General features: G+C 47.5%; 1 protein-coding gene across 1 annotated transcript; it reads left to right on the plus strand.

The window, feature by feature from the left end:
* The first annotated feature begins 1,895 nt into the window (after positions 1-1,895).
* RAB1A (RAB1A, member RAS oncogene family) lies at positions 1,896-15,258 on the plus strand. Its single transcript, XM_079299322.1, has 6 exons — positions 1,896-2,296; positions 8,428-8,500; positions 10,568-10,663; positions 11,993-12,088; positions 13,047-13,178; positions 13,438-15,258. Exons 1-6 carry the CDS (start codon positions 1,911-1,913, stop codon positions 13,633-13,635), a joined length of 981 nt encoding a protein of 326 aa, XP_079155448.1. The 5' UTR covers positions 1,896-1,910; the 3' UTR covers positions 13,636-15,258.
* The last annotated feature ends 746 nt before the right edge of the window (positions 15,259-16,004 follow it).

Below are 16,004 nucleotides of genomic sequence, written 5' to 3' on the forward strand. Positions count from 1 at the left end.
GCTCAGTGTTTCCTATTGCAGCCAGTACACTGTATCAACTTTTTGTAAGGAACTGAATGTAACTAAAACCTCAAAGATGTGTGCAGCATGAGTGACTTTTCTTCATCTTATTGTGGGGAGGAAAAGGGGCAAGGGCATAGTTTCAGTTCCTCTGGGGCTTCAGCTCTATTCTGATTCTGTCCAAGTGAAAGACACCCATTCCTGTCAGTTATTCCAGTAATCCCTGGACACGGAGCACATTGAACATCTAGATGTCTGCAGTAACACCTCCCAAGTCCTGCACACACTCCTGCACTGGATATTTCAGTGATCTCACAGTCCATTTGCAGATTGTTCCTCCTGTTCTTTGAGCTGGTTGGAAGATAAACTTTGGTCAGTGTATTATACTATGCCCTTTGTAATGAAATAACATCGGGTAACATGTATTTAGTGTTGGGATTTAAATTCCCGAGCTGATTACAAGGAGCTGTTAAGACTTGTAAGGTTTAGCAGTGCTCTGTGTGCAGAGTCTGGAATGATGTGCACTGTTGAAGCACTTGTGCTCTCTCTGATGCTGCTGAAAAGGCTTTGCTAGGAATGAACTTGAGAACATCAACAAGTAAAGTGTCAGCAATACAATTCGATATTCGGTAAGACTGTTGAAAGTGATTGAGTAGAAAACCAGTCTATGTGAAAATGTGAAATCTTCCAGCTTTAACAGGTTGCTTTCTCCGAGATCCCAGGCGTGTGGCAGTCTCTCCATGCCTGCTTCCCAGCAGCCACTAGAACGTGGAAGCATTTACCGTGCCTAAAGACTGTAGTGAAATGTGATTAATGCTTGTAAAGAGGTTTTGATAAAAGATGCAAAAAGGGACAGAGGCACGTGAAGAGCACAGGCCATAGAGGAGCTAAAGATTCCCTGTGCTGCTCCAGATGCGGTTGCCGCGATCAGCGCGAAGCCTGCACCGCTGCCCGCCGCCAGAGCGGGGTCTCCTTCCCTCGCCCCCCGCAGCCGCAGCCGCAGCCGCAGCCTGCCCGCACTCCCGGCGAGCCTCGTCCCGCCGGGGCCGCTCCCCGGCCCCCGCAGCCCCGGGCACAGGCCCTGCTGAGGCACCGACAGCCCGGCCGGCCGCGGCTCCCGGCCCGCGGGGCAAAGGGAACCATCGGGAGAAACAACTCCCGCACCGGGATGGACCGGGATGCACAGAGGGGGCTGGCAGAGATGGAGGAAGGGACGGAGCCCGGGATGGCGGGAGCAGCGGGAGGAGGGACTGAAGTAGGGATGGAGGCCGGGATGGAGGCAGGGATGGAGCCGGGATGGAGGCCGGGATGTAGGCCGGGATGGAGGCCGGGATGGAGGCGGGATGGAGGCAGGGATGGAGCCGGGGATGGAGCAGGGATGGAGGCAGGGATGGAGCCGGGATGGAGCCCGGGATGGAGCCGGGATGGAGCCGGGATGGAGGCAGGGATGGAGCCGGGATGGAGCCGGGGATGGAGCCCGGGATGGAGCCGGGATGGAGCCGGGATGGAGGCAGGGATGGAGCCGGGATGGAGGCAGGGATGGAGGCAGGGATGGAGGCGGGATGGAGGCCGGGATGGAGGCCGGGATGGAGCCGGGATGGAGCCGGGATGGAGGCAGGGATGGAGCCGGGATGGAGGCAGGGATGGAGGCAGGGATGGAGCCGGGATGGAGCCGGGATGGAGGCAGGGATGGAGCCGGGATGGAGGCAGGGATGGAGCCCGGCCGCAGCCCCGCCCGGCTCCGGCTCGCCCGCCGAGGCCCCGCCCCCGCCCCGCCCGCGCGCTGACTCGCCCGAGCTGCCACGTCTGCCCGCTGACGTCACCCCGGCCGGGCGCCTCCCGGCCAATCAGCGGCACCGGCCGCCGCTCCGAGCCGACGGGGCCGAGGGAAGAAAGGCCAGCTACTGCGCATGCGCCGCCTCAGCCGCCGCGGCCGCCGGGAGAGCGAGTCCACAGGAGGGGGCGCGGCCGGGAGGAGGCGGCGGCGCGGACTCGGTTTCCCGTCGCGCCCCTCGGCCGCCCCCCGGCCATGTAAGCGCTGCTCGGCGAGCGGCCGCCCCGTTTCCTGGTCGGGCTCCGGCGGCCATTTTGGGCTGAGGCGCAGCGCGGAGGCCGCGGAGCGGGCGCGGGCGGACGGGCCGAGCCGAGCGCCGGGCGATCGCGGCTCCCTCGGACCAGCGAACCGCGGAGCGCCTGCCTCGGCGGCGGGAGGTGCCGCCGCACCGCCCCCTCACAGCGCGCTCGCCGTCCCTCGGGCCGCGGGCCCCACGGACATGTCCAGCATGAACCCCGAATAGTGAGTGCGGGACGGGGCGGCCCCGGGGCCGCGCTGCAGGCGCCGCGGGGCGCGGGGGGCCCGCGCTGGGCCCGAGGGCCCGAGCCCCCCCCACCCCCGCGGAGCCGCGCCCGGGCCGAGCGGCGGCGGGGGGGGGGGGGCGGGAGGCGGCGGCCGCCCGGGTGGGTCCCGGCCCCGGTCCCGGCGGGGCGGCGGGGGGTTCGCGGTGTCCCCGGGGGGAGCGGGCATCCAGCGGCCCGGCAGCGCCGTGGGGCGCAGCCGCGGCGATTTTCCCGAGCCTCGGGAATGCACATCGGGGCCTTGACTCCAACAAGTGATCGAGGGGACACCGGCGCCCTGTGAAAGCCGATCCCCCGGCCTGTGGCCGCTCCGTAGCCAGGGGTCCACCCTTCGCTTTAGCTGCAAGTCATGTGTGTGTCACATGGCTCTTGCAAAACACTTCTTGCCTATGTAGATTTTGCAACGCTCTGACTTGATAATAGAACGATCTTGGGGCTGTTTCCAGCTGAAATAGCACTTGCTTAGAAAACCTGGAGACGACACAAAGGGTTTTTGGGAGGGTCGTTGTGTGAGTATGGCCTTTTTCTTTAGTTGGCCTGCTCGGGAGTCGGGCTGTCTGAGCTCTCTGCCCAGGGGCTGTCTGTATTCTGGAAATTCGGGGAGCTGTGTCCTGCCCACCAGGCTGTCGGAACAATAAACTTTATTTTGTTAGTGACTTTCTTGTGCGAGTTAGAGGAGGAACTCCGGCTTAGTTTAGAAAGCAGTTCAAAAAATCCAACCCTTTAGCCTTGTAGGGTGCGTTTAGGATCCCTTCTCAGATGCTGGCTTTCCTGTCCCTCCACTTTGGGGAGGTGAAGCCACTGTCCCAACTGATGCCACTGGAGTAGCTCTGGTGCTAAAATTCACATGTGGTGTGACATTGCTGCTCTGGATATCCATTGACACTGCTCTTGGTAGACACCCACAATTTTATCCTCTCAGCTGAGGCTCCTGACTCGTGTGGCCATGGCTCCTGTGCGTTCCATTTATGTCAGTGGGGTTGGTTGCAAGCACTCCGAGTCCATTAAAATCACCTGAGGAGCAAACAAGTAGTCATCAGCTAGTGAGGGAGTTGGTGACACCCAGGAGGTACAGCCAGGAACTCGAGTTACATCTTGGCAAGATTACATCACAAACTTGCTCATGTAGCTTTGGAAAACACCAAAACAGTAACTGGAGGTAGGCAGTGGATGAGAAACCAGCAAACTTCTGGTGCCCCATGGTCTTGAGGGCTCTCAAGAGCTAAACTCAAATTTGCCTTGCAGACTCTTGAGTTTTGTGTTGTGAGAACTGCCTGCAGAGTGTTAGGCCACTAAGAGAAATGAGTTGGAGGGGGCTTTTTCCATAGATTTTTTTTCCCCTCTCTTGCAGTCTGTCAGCCCTCTAGCCTGATGCAGAGGGTAGTTCCCTGCAACGAGGTGCTGAGGACAGTGTTTTCAGAGAGACTCATTCTCAGTGAAGAGTGCTTGGTCCTGGTGAGCACAGTTGTGCTCTTGAAAGTGAAACAAAGAGGAAAAGCTGTAGTTTTGAGATTAACTCGCAGTGTTAAATTGCCACTTCCTCGGAGGGTGGCGTCAGGATGAGGGAGGAGATGGGAAGGGTGTGGCGAGATGGACAGAAAATACCTGTCACTGTGTTGTGTGCACTTGAATCCCTGTTAAAACAGGAGTAAGGTTTAAGGGATTATGGCATTGCTCCTTCTAGTTCACTGTAAGGGATATGTCCATTTTTCCTCTCAGAAGTGCCTTGCCTGTAATGTAACACATTCTCACTTCCCTATCACAGCTTCAGATTAGGCTGCAGCACCATATCCTCTCTCCTGGGCATGCCAGACTCCCTCAGAAGTCAGCGGGGTAGCTGGTTAAAATCTCTAACTAAAGACCTACTTCCTTCAGCTTTCCTGATAAAGCCTTCAGGGTTGGGTCCTGCTCATGCAAAGGCTTGAAGGGGAGTTGTGCTTCTGAGAGCTTCCTTGAAGCTTCAGGGCTGTGGGACAGCCCAGTGGACTGTTAGGTTTTAGATTGAGTGAAGGAGCTGAAGAGGGGTAGGTGAGATACTAAAATTACAGTTTGGAAGCTGACTTCCCAAAACAGCTGCCTACCCAGCACTGGGATGTGTTCCCTATGTTCCTCCCTCCCTGCCAGTGTTTGAGTGAGCAGAATGTCAATATTGACTGTTGTGACTAGATGATGTCAGGCTCAGCATTTCCTGTCCTTTTGCAACTTGCATGTAGCATAAACACGCTGGTGGGGTGCATGGTCCATAGCAGCCAAGTGGTTTCAGGAGTTAATCTTGATCAGATCAGTGTTCTGCCTGGATCTTGTTCCAAGTACCTTCCAGCACAGTTGAGGAAGCTCAGTGGGTTTTGGAGCAAATCTTGGGGGATTCTTTTTGCATTCTTCAGGAGTGTTTGGGAATACCAGTGAGGTGGGTTTCAGTCTTGGGTGTTGGTGGTTAGTAATTGAGTGACAGCTTCTGAGTTGCTGGAATTATCTGAAAGTGTTTGTGTTCTAACCTTTCTAAATAGCAATCTGCCATGCAAAGTGGCATAGTGTCTTCTGGATTCTGTTTGCTTATACAGACAGTGTGTAATCAGAGTGACAGTCATGCTCCTCTTCAGAATTTCTGGGGTGGTAGAACAAAGACTGGGGTTTGAGGCTGCTCTAAGTACCTGTTTACAGTAAACCTGCAGCTGGCATAAGTGATTAAAGCCAATTCCAGCAGTTCCTTATTGCAGACAGATGACTACCTAGCCTTGTCTGTTTTGGCATAAAACCTTCCTGGCATTTAAAAAATCCCCACATGCCTCCTTATATAAATTAGATAAGCAGCAGTATCTTAGAGGCCCACAGGTCCCTTGTTCCACACCTTTGGCCAGGTCTGTCCCCGATGTGATTTCCTGGTTTTCTGCTGAACTCGCTGACGTGGGATGTGTGTATCAAGAAGGAGAATGCTGCACTCTTAAAACATCAGTCTGGCTGTTTTGGAGGTGCTTTTTTTGCCCCCTCTTTTAGCAAGAGGCAGTTAACATTTAACATCTTTGTCCTTTATCTCTCTGGCAAGAGGAAGTTATGGGGAGGATTTGAAAGCCTTGCTCTTACTCACTGTACCCACCTGCCTTGCTGCACATGCTCTTCCAGTGTGCTCTTTTAAACGACCCAAGTATGACTGGCTTATGTAAATGGTGAGAAATAATTGAATGATTAACCTGAATTCCCACTGTCTCCCAAGGAGCGTGGAGAAGGCTGTGCTGCAAAGCTCAGCCAGCTTTATGAAGGCTCCCTAAACTGGAGGAGCTGATAAGTTTTAAGTCTCCAGGGATAAAGAGCAAAAAATTCAGTGGCTTCAGAAATGTTTGTGTGCCTCTTCAGGAGTAAATACCAAATAACCTGTGTGGTTTGTTGGATGCATTGCTGTAGTTGGACTCTTACCCCAATATTCTATTGCTGTAGCTCAGTCTAGAAATAGGTTTCTGCAAATTTTTGTAGCTTCTTAAAATTTTATTTGATTTAAACTGTTGCTGTACCCAAGAGCTGTCTCAGGCATCACACTCTAACAAACACCACATTTGGTTCTTATGGCCCTAAATAAGCACCTGCTATATTTTAAAAGGTCTTGGGAGCTGTATCTTTTAAAGCTTTAAGCTGTACTTGAAGGCACTATAATATTTGAATGTGCAGTGTTCTAAAAAATTAAAACCCTAAGTTGCTAAAATCTTACTTACATTATTCCCGAACTGGTCAAAATCTTACCACCAAAATTAGGTTTTTTGTGACACAACACCCATTTCTAAGGTCAGAGACAGAGCTAACTCAGTAAATGCTGTTTCCAGCTGTGCTGGTGCTGGCCCTGGTTTTGGTGGGACTGAGGCAGGTGGCTTAAGACCACTGTATGAATCTGTGGTTGTGGAAATGCTGAAGCCCAAAGTGAGGGACAGCTGAATAGCAAAGATACCAAGCCCAGTATTTAGGACTTCTGAGTTCTTGTTATATTAGCTTAGCATTTGTTCTGTGTACACACTGTTACTGTTCTTGTTGCTGCTGAAGAGTAAGAGATTTAACGGGTAGATTTGACTGGGAGCTGCTCTTACCACAAGGAATAACAGAGGGAGACAGGTTTCCATGTTTGAAGCCTGGGGGAACCAGGAAGCAAGTGGAGGTTTTTAAATGGATCTTAGACCCACAGCTGAAGCCTTACCTCTACCAAGAAGGAGTTACTTTTCCCCCACTAATTCTAGTGGAGACAATACAGTGTTAATATTTGTGTGTTAATATTCTCAAGGGGATTAAAACATGCTGCAAGATGTAAGTAATGATCTGACTACAGGATTTCTAAAAATTCTGTGTTTGGAGGGAACTGAGCAACCCAAACCTGCTGCTAGGGTTGGAAGGAGCTGAGTGAGAGCCGAGGCACAGTGGTGGGGAAGAAGGCACAGGTGTAACTGGAGCAGGTCCTGGAGCCCTCCTACTTTACCTTGGTGCCCAGGTTACAGAGTTTCTGCTGCTCTTGGGGGTGAGAAGCTTTCTGGTCTGTAACAGTGCTTCAGCCAACTCGAACTACTGAGGCGTGTGGGTTGTGGGGTAATGTAACTTATGTCCCCCAAACAGTTTGGATTAATTGCCATTCTCCTAAAGTCATCTTGCCTTGTGGTAGTACATGACTTAACAGGTGGAGTGGTGAATTCTGTGATTGCCAACTGCTAGGTGTCCTCTGACTTTTTTTTTTTTTTATGCTTTTAGTGCTTTTAGCTGTACACTGTTAGGAAAGGTTGCATTTTTAAGGACTGAGTTATTTGTTGCTATGTGTAGCACTTCTGACTCCTCTCTAGGCTTGGCAGGGCTGCTGCTGAGACTGGAGTTTCAGCTGGGTGTGTTCTGCAGCCCGGGCCCAGCCAGGTGAGAGGCACTGGAGCAGAGGGGTGGTGAGAAGCCGTGGTTGGCCATCTGCTTGGCTGTTATCAGCTGGGGATGGATGCAGTTTCCTGGCTGGATTGCTGCCAGCCAGAGGCAGTGGCAATTCAAGGGAATAATAGGTGGGGACAGTTGACTCCAGGCACTTCATATATCCCTAATCTTTACTCACCTTGCTTAAGTGGGCATAAAAATATGGCTATTGACCTGTGGTGGCTAAGTGAGAACAGGACTTAGTTCTGGGCCATTACAGGGGTCAAAGAGTTGTCAAGTGAGAATGAGTTAGTGTAGTGCTTGAGAAGCAAAATAACTTGTGTAAGTGGTGGGTTGTTGTTTTTCTCTGTTACTTGTTCCTAGTATGAAATTTCCCCATTGGTCTCATATTTTGCTAACAATGAAATCTTCACTACTCTTTGTAGTGTAAATATAGGGTGGTTGGTGACACCATGCTTATTCTTTAACATTAGGAAGACTCAACATTAAGCACAAGATTTGTCAATTCTTCCAGTTTATCTTGAGAATTACTAATATCACACCTGACATCCCCAGAGATGTATTCTCATCTGGAAATGACTTGAGCTTTGCTTTAATTCCTTGAAGGCAGGTGTGGTACTGGTCACTGCTCACAGTCTGTGGTGGAAGGCTGGGTATTCAGTTGTGCTGTTGCATTCTGCTGGAACTTAAATATGAGTAACTTGAACTGAGGAAGGAAATGGCTGGATTTGGCAGCTCCATGGTGTTGGTGAAGCAGGGCAGTGGAATCAAACCTCCAAGTCCAGAGAAGCAAAGATAATGGCCCTGGAGGGCAGCAGGCTGTTACCACCACCTGTGTTATTTGAGTTACTCAGCCAAACAAGGGGGCTTGGGCTCCATTGCAAAGCATGATTTTCATCTCAGCTGGACCACAAAGGGCTGAGGTACTCCTGCTGATAGTCCCACTATTATCCTCAGAGTAACTTCCCAGGAAGGCACAGTTCCACACACCAATGCTGTGTTCAGAGCATCTACCTCACACTTCCCGTACCAAGTAAGTTGTGAATAGAGGAGCTTGGAGTTGTAGGTGATTTCCCTAGCAGTGAATTAATTTACCTTTCTCAAAAGTCATAATATACTGGCTGTAAGGAGCTTCATTCTTGACAGTGTTTTTCATTAAGTGACCTAATTTTTTTTTTCCTTCTGCAGTGACTATTTATTCAAGTTACTTCTGATTGGAGACTCCGGTGTTGGGAAATCTTGCCTTCTACTTAGGTTTGCAGTAAGTGATCATGCTTGGCAACTATGTAAAAGAGGTACTTAGCAAGAACTTCCCTTCAGGTAGCAGGGCTGATGTCTGACAGGCCTGGTAATACTAAAGAATAAGTATAGTATTGCAGACTCCTCCTGTCTTCTAAAATTGTGTCTGTCTGATGTAATTGTTTGACTAACTTGGAAAGAAATAATATCAGTAATATGTCCAGCTAAGATTAATTCTAATTTTCCTGTTACTTGAGAACAACAAGATACCTTAATTTAACATCCATGATTACAGTAGTGGTAGAATGCTGAGGATGGAAGGAATTCTGGGGGTGTGCCCTAAGGCATGAGGAGTACAGACCTTGATCAGTTACTACTTGATAGGAACATTTCAGCCACGTGAAGTTTGATATCTGCAGTAAAAAGACCTGCCAGTTGTTTAGTCACAGAAATAATGTAAATAATACTCTAGGAATAATAAGGCCTTCTGCTTTTTTTGGTGAATGTTGAAATTGCTGGTGAGCTGTTCTGGCTCAAGTTCTCCTGTCAACAAGAAAATGTAAAATGGGTTTGACAGCTCTTAGTAGAAAAAGCTGAAGTCCAGTGAACTTCTTATCTCTGTCTGTGCCAAAGTGCAGCTTTGTTGCCATGGGAGGAGAGGAAAGGAAGCAGGATATGGGGCATGAACTTACAAACTTGAGTGTGACATTACTGCAAGATGATGGCTTTGTTCTCACAGCCTGAGCAATTCCTCTGGGCACCTCTGGAAGGAGCCTGTTGTACCTGATATTGTTAATGTGAAATGGTGATCTGGGTGTACAAACAGCCTCAGTTAAAGCCATTATGGCTGCTGTTGGTACCAGGACAAACAGTAGGAGGATATCACCTGCTCTGCTCACACTGTGGAGACAGTGCTGGGGAGTGAGCAGTACTCCTAGAGCAGCCTAGCCTGCTTCTCTTGCAGTTGCTTTTGACTTCATGTGAATAATGTTGGCTTCATGTGAATAATGTGAATAATCCAACTCTTCTTTTTTGATAGCCAGCTTAAGTTTGTGCTCTGTTATCTGATGTTTCAAGATGTTTTTCCAATTAAGCTGCATTACCCTGACATAAGGAATTACCACAGCATACCACACGTGTGTTTTCTTGCAGCTGTAGGTTTAACTTCTACAGGCTTTTCAAACATACCCTTTGGAGTATTGAAATGTTAAGGAAATAAATGTCATGTCATTCTGAAGGGCTTGCTATTTTATTCTTACTTGGATGTATTACCTAAGATGTCTTCCATTCACAGCCCAGAAGAATCCCTTGCTTTTGTGATAACTACTGGTTGTATAAAGCCTTTTGTGGTACATTGTACATGAAATTCTGTCATTTGGGTACTGTAGGAATAGAAACTTCCTTCATGCTGACAAACTGACAATCACTAGAAGGTAGCAAAAACTGACCCAGCAGTTTCTGTGTGCCTTAAGGCCTGTTGGAGACTGCAGTCAGGTCCCTGCAAGCTGCTGAAGCAGTGTTTTTCCTCCTGTATCAACACAGGCTGCAGAGCAGAGGCCTCAGCACAGGTACTCCAGCTGTAACTCTAACCTGCCTTAGCAACCAGCTGCAGCAGCAGAGGATCTGACACTCGTGTGACTGAGACAGAGCCTCTGACTTGTTCTGGGTAGCTGCTGCATAACACAGATGAAAAACCATCAAAGGAAAATGAAAATGTGATGTGTTTCAATAACCTTAGTGGTTATTCTAAGTACCTCTTCAGTCTGCCAACATGAGGAAAAACTGTTTTTTATACTGCAGTTCTCAAGGACTTGACACTACAGGATTTCCAGAAAAGAGGCCTTTTTTTTTTTTTTTCTTTTTTTTGGCTGGTTTTTGAAACACAAGTCTGGCTGGTGCTTTAAAAGCTGCAGGATTTTTGAAAAGTAAATACTTGGTGGAAATGCTTGGCCCCCTCCTGGACTTTGCCATGAGAGATCAGGCTGGTTTTACAAGGAAAATAAGTACCTTTGTCTGACTGGTACATAATGAAGTAGATGACTGCAGAAGAGGTGCAGCTGGCTTGACTTGTGTTCACTCTCTCTCCTAGGATGACACGTACACAGAAAGTTACATCAGCACGATTGGTGTGGACTTCAAAATCAGAACTATAGAACTAGATGGGAAAACAATCAAGCTTCAGATAGTAAGTAGTATTTCTCAACTCCTGTGTGCTCCAGTTTGTTGGAGCACAAAATTATATCCATAGCTATTGGTGGTCATCTTTGTACTTTAAAATATATTCAAATCCAAGGGGTATTTTCCCTGTTAAGGAGGCAAGGCAGTTCTCGCAAGACTTCCCATGACCTGCCCTTAAAGAAGGGTGCTTATTATCAAGGCTGTTTGCCTGGAAGAGGAGATCCTGTGCTGGAGTGCTCTCATATCAAAACTGCTGTAGTTCTTCAGTATTTAGCCAGGATTTGCTTAAGTGCAGGAATACCATACAGTTGTCCAAGATGCCAGAATTCCACAGCAGCTGTGATTACTAGGCTGTACTGTCTTAAGTGCTGGAAACTGCTTTTGTTGATCTGAATGGAAAAACTGACACAAAGGCTTATAACTGGCCTGGCTGCCTTAGCACTGGGTGGTGTTTTCTGGTTATGCTTTTGGCCTTTCACTTGGAATAAACAGGGGAAGAGACTTGGCAATTCTTTAACCCTGAAGCACTCTAAAAGGGTGACTAGTGTGATGAAATGTAATATCTGTGCAAGGTCAGACAATCCTTGTCAGCCACTGCTTCCAGCTCAAGCAGACTCTCAGGACTTGAAGGCAATGACTCAGGGATTCAGTGTTGTGGAGCAGAGTCCAGCTTACAGGCAGAAGCCTGAGCCTCCAGACTCTAATGTAACTGTCTTGAGTACAGAGCAGTCCACTAGGAATGCTGTCACTGCTCAAATCTGCGAGTCTGTTTTTAATACACAGCTCCAGGGAGAGAATTGTTTGGGCGAGTCCTGTTCCCGTCCTGGGAGAAGAGGTCAGGCACCCTATGTCCTTTCTTAACTCTCCCAGCAGAAGAAGGGACCCAAGTTTGTTACCCTTAAATTCCTTTGCTGAAGCCTGTGTGCCAGTGAAGTTGAAGGGAGTGGTCACGTTAGAGACCTGCAGCTCTCTGAGCTTATTCCTAGCAGGTTTTCAAGTCCTGGGTTGTGTTTGCTCTTCTGACCACTGAACCATGTCTTCTTCATGGGTCAGAATTGCTTAATGTTTTCCCCAGAGAGATCTCTTGACTATGCTTGGCTGAAACCAAAGAAATGAGAACTTTTGAAAAGTGCCTACAAAGTGTACAATTGTCAGTTAAAATGTGTGATCTGCTTGAATCCTGTGTGATGCATACAGCTTCAGAGCTCCTGGTATAGCTGTGGTGTGGATGTGGCTGTAGCTGGCTGGCTGCTCTGCAGATCTGTGTTTCTGGAGGCTGATGGGGAGCACTGGCTCAGCCGCGCTGCAGGAGCTGACCCTGTCACTTGTCTTGCAGTGGGACACGGCGGGACAGGAGCGGTTTCGGACTATCACTTCCAGTTACTATAGAGGAGCTCATGGCATCATAGTTGTGTATGATGTTACAGATCAGGTACGTGCTAAACCTCTGCCTGTGGAGTTTCTCCAGACTGATGAGTAAATTGGGAATTTAACAGCTGGGCACATCTGAAGGAGACAGTTGACACAGTTCTACAGGCTGATCAAGCTAAATGTATATGTTTGCCCCTGGTTTGGCAGAAATAAAACACAGAAGTAAAGACAGCAGTGGGATTTGTGGCTCCTAAGCAATTGTATCTTAGGCTTAAACTAAGACTTGGTGAGCAGGTAACTGATTTTTCTGTGTGAATACATCTCACTGTGCCTTTGCTAGCAGGAAGTCTGAGTTAGTGATGGAAGTTGTTGAAAGATTTCTGAATGTACTTGAACTGTGGTCTACAGTAAGATCAGCATTTGGAACAGAAAATTGTCAGCCTGTGTGCAGGATACAACTGAGCCAGTGTTTTCTCCGAAAGGATCTCGGAAGAACTGGTGCAGTTGTTTAAAGGGCACTTGGGAAGTATAAGGTTTCCTGAATTAATAGAAAAAAACACTTGTATTCAACTGGAATATCAGTCCAGCATTTCTGGATTCAGAGGTTGTTCCAGCATATCTACAACGAGGTGGCTTGCACCTAATACCTGATGCTTTGTAAATATGTGGGATGCTGGTTTCAGCTGTGTGCCATGTCCCTTATGTCTGCTACAGGAGGAAGAAGACTCCCAGATGGTAGATGTTAAATATCCAATATATGGAGCAGAGAAAAATAATAGGGGGAAGAGTACAGGAAGGGCTGATTGTGTAGGGCTGTGAACAGGAGCTGTATGGCCACTGTGGTGACCAGCCTGTCCTGAGGCCATCAGGGAGCTGGGCAGCATTAGAGAGTCCTGTCCCATGGTTGTGAATCACATGGATGAGTGTTGCAGTGGTTCATACCCTTTCCTGGTCATGACCAAAGGGGTAGTGCTGTACTCTTTATCTAGGGCCTTGCTTACAAGTGTCTTCTCTCATAGGAGTCTTTCAATAATGTCAAGCAGTGGCTGCAGGAGATAGACCGTTATGCCAGTGAAAACGTCAACAAGTTGTTGGTGGGGAACAAGTGTGATCTGACCACAAAGAAAGTAGTAGACTATACAACAGCAAAGGTATGTTGGGGCTCCCGTGCTTGCTTGGCTGAGCCCCTGCTCTGGTTTGGCATGCACAGAGGTTCCAGTGCAAGGATGTGTCCTCGTACCACAAATGGGGGCGGTTTAATGACCCCCTGCCCTGCAAGTCATCCTCAGACTGGAGATGGGCTGTGGGGTGGGATCCAGGAACTTGTGGGTTATCAAGTGCTCCTCCAAAAAATAAGGTGAAGTATGAACCTGTGTATGAGCTTACTGTTCACTGTTTCTCGATTTGCAGGAATTTGCAGATTCTCTTGGAATTCCGTTTTTGGAAACCAGTGCAAAGAATGCCACAAATGTAGAACAGTCTTTCATGACCATGGCTGCCGAGATTAAAAAACGAATGGGTCCGGGAGCGACAGCTGGTGGTGCAGAGAAATCCAATGTTAAAATTCAGAGCACTCCAGTCAAGCAGTCTAGTGGAGGTTGCTGCTAAAACTTGCCTCCCCCCTTTTGTCTCACAACAATGAATTTGCAATCTGAACCCAAGTGAAAAAAAAAAAAAAATTGCCTGAATTGTACTGTATGTAGCTGCACTACAACAGATTCTTACCGTCTCCACAAAGGTCAGAGATTGTAAATGGTCAATACTGACTTTTTTTATTCCCTTGACTCAAGACAGCTAACTTCATTTTCAGAACTGTTTTAAACCTTTGTGTGCTGGTTTATAAACGTGTAATCCTTGTTGCTTTTCCTGATACCAGACTGTTTCCTGTGGTTGGTTAGGATGTATTTTTGTTTTGATGTTTCTATTGGCATGTTTAGATGTCAGGTTTAGTCTTCTGAAGATGAAGTTTAGCCATTTTGTATCAAACAGCACAACAGTGTCTGTCACTTTCCATGCATAAAATTTAGTAAGATATATGTAAGATCTGATTTGCTAGTTCCTTCTTGTAGAATTATAAATGGAGAGATCACACTATCTGATTAATAGTTTCTTCATACTCTGCATATAATTTGTGGCTGCAGAATATTGTAATTTGTTGCACAATATGTAACAAAACTGAAGAAATGTTTAATAAATATTGTACTTATTGGAAGTAATATCAAACTGTATGGTGATAAATATTGTCTTAATTTGTATGGCTAAGGGGGAAATCAGGCTTGCATTGTGCACAAAACAACATATCTGTGTGTGCAGCCATGGCTCTCAGACCTTCCCTGCGACTTGCCCAGTGACTGGCCCCAAAGCCTGAGCTGTCATGGTGCTTAAGGCATGAGTGCTGTATCAGAAACACCCAGCCAAGGTTCATGAGGCATAATGCACTCTGAATGTACAACAGTTCCCTAACTTGGTCTTGGAGCTTAATTTATTTCTCAAGGACTCTACATAGGGAATTCCTGTCAGCTTTGCATAGCAGGGGAGAGAACAGTATTTCCCTAACATGAACGATTTCAGTGAAACCTTGAGGAGGTATAACTTTCTACCAGTATATTATGTCTTTTCTATATACTGTTAATTCCATCCTCTTTTAATCAGTATCTTCTGACTTAGTGCAACAGCTTAGCTTCTACTCCCTTCTGCAGTGAGGCACCAGGAGGGTGACATGGGGATAGCAAGGCCCCCACCAAACTGTTGCTCAAAGTAGGCGCTTTCTCAAACAATTTGGAACTAACCAGCAGCCAAGAGGTTTTGGATGGTGTGTGATTCTTTGTACAGAGCTAATCAAATCATTAGTGCCTGATGTCTAGCTAAAAGCCACAGGAAAGCTAGCCTATAACACTTCCTATACATGTAAAATTGTTCAGCTTTATCTAAACTCAAATGTTCAGCCTATTCTGTAAATAGTCTCATGTTTGAAAGACCATGTAACATTCCCCTAGTAGTAAATACACCCTGTGATAGTAAAAATATAGCCTAGGTATGTTGTGAGGTATAAACTAAAACTGGTGCAAATATCCTCTGATTTTTTTTTTGGGGGGGTGACTTTGGCTAACAGCTTTCTTCAACATAGTTGCATAAATCAACAGGCAATTGTAATACATAAAGTATTGTCATGGTTAAGTTGAACTCTTCCACTTGAGACCTTCACAATAAAGTGATGTGCTTTCTAGTAGAGATGTGCTTGTTGGTATAATTCATTATAAATGTGATCTGCTGCTCCTCAGGAGCAGTGAGTGCTGCTGAGATCAGGAACTGAAGCAGAAGGAGGTGTGTTGAGGGTAAAACATTTTCCCTGCAGAGAGTGCACAAATGAACTTCAATGTCAAGATGCCTGCTACATACTATCCAAACCAATGTTAATATATACAGTAATAAAAGCATTGCAAAACCAGTTGGGCTACACCAGGTGTTTGGTGGTTCTTTGTTTCCCCTCAGTCACGAATGGGTCACTGGGCTGGTGCTGTTCCATGCTGAAGCCTGGGGTTGTCAGGCTGAGCTGTGTGACGAGGGTAGAGCAGGCCTAAAACTCCTGGGAAAAGGCACCGCTGTTTCTCACCTGTGAGCTGAAATATTGAATACTTTTGACACAGTGGGCCAAAAAAATTTGTCCTTCAAGCTGAGCATGTGGAAGATGGGAGAATATCAACTCCCCCCCACAAACCCCAATGAATTATTTGCTGTAACTGCTGCAGTTTAACTTTGCTTTCACCTTGTACTTGAGCAGAACAGAAACTTCTCTGTTCTGTTCACAGGAATGGGAGGAAACGATGTATTCTGCACAAGAACACCATGATCACCATTCAGGTTAAAGGTTAATTAAAGCCAAGTACAGCATTCTGTAACTTTTTTTGGCCACTTACCTTGTGCTGCTTCAGAGCTGCACTTTTTCTCTTGGAGAAAGGATTTGGATATCCTTGATG

The sequence above is a fragment of the Erithacus rubecula genome, assembly GCF_903797595.1.
Source record: "Erithacus rubecula genome assembly, chromosome: 2".
Taxonomy (NCBI): Eukaryota; Metazoa; Chordata; class Aves; order Passeriformes; family Muscicapidae; genus Erithacus; species Erithacus rubecula.

Excerpts from the sequence above, each read along its gene's own strand:
- RAB1A (XM_079299322.1), top strand. The coding sequence starts at position 1,911 with ATGCGCCGCCTCAGCCGCCGCGGCCGCCGGGAGAGCGAGTCCACAGGA. Across the intron at positions 2,297-8,427 it reads TCCAGCATGAACCCCGAATA|TGACTATTTATTCAAGTTAC; the intron begins GTGAGTGCGGGA and ends TTCCTTCTGCAG. Across the intron at positions 12,089-13,046 it reads TGTATGATGTTACAGATCAG|GAGTCTTTCAATAATGTCAA; the intron begins GTACGTGCTAAA and ends CTTCTCTCATAG.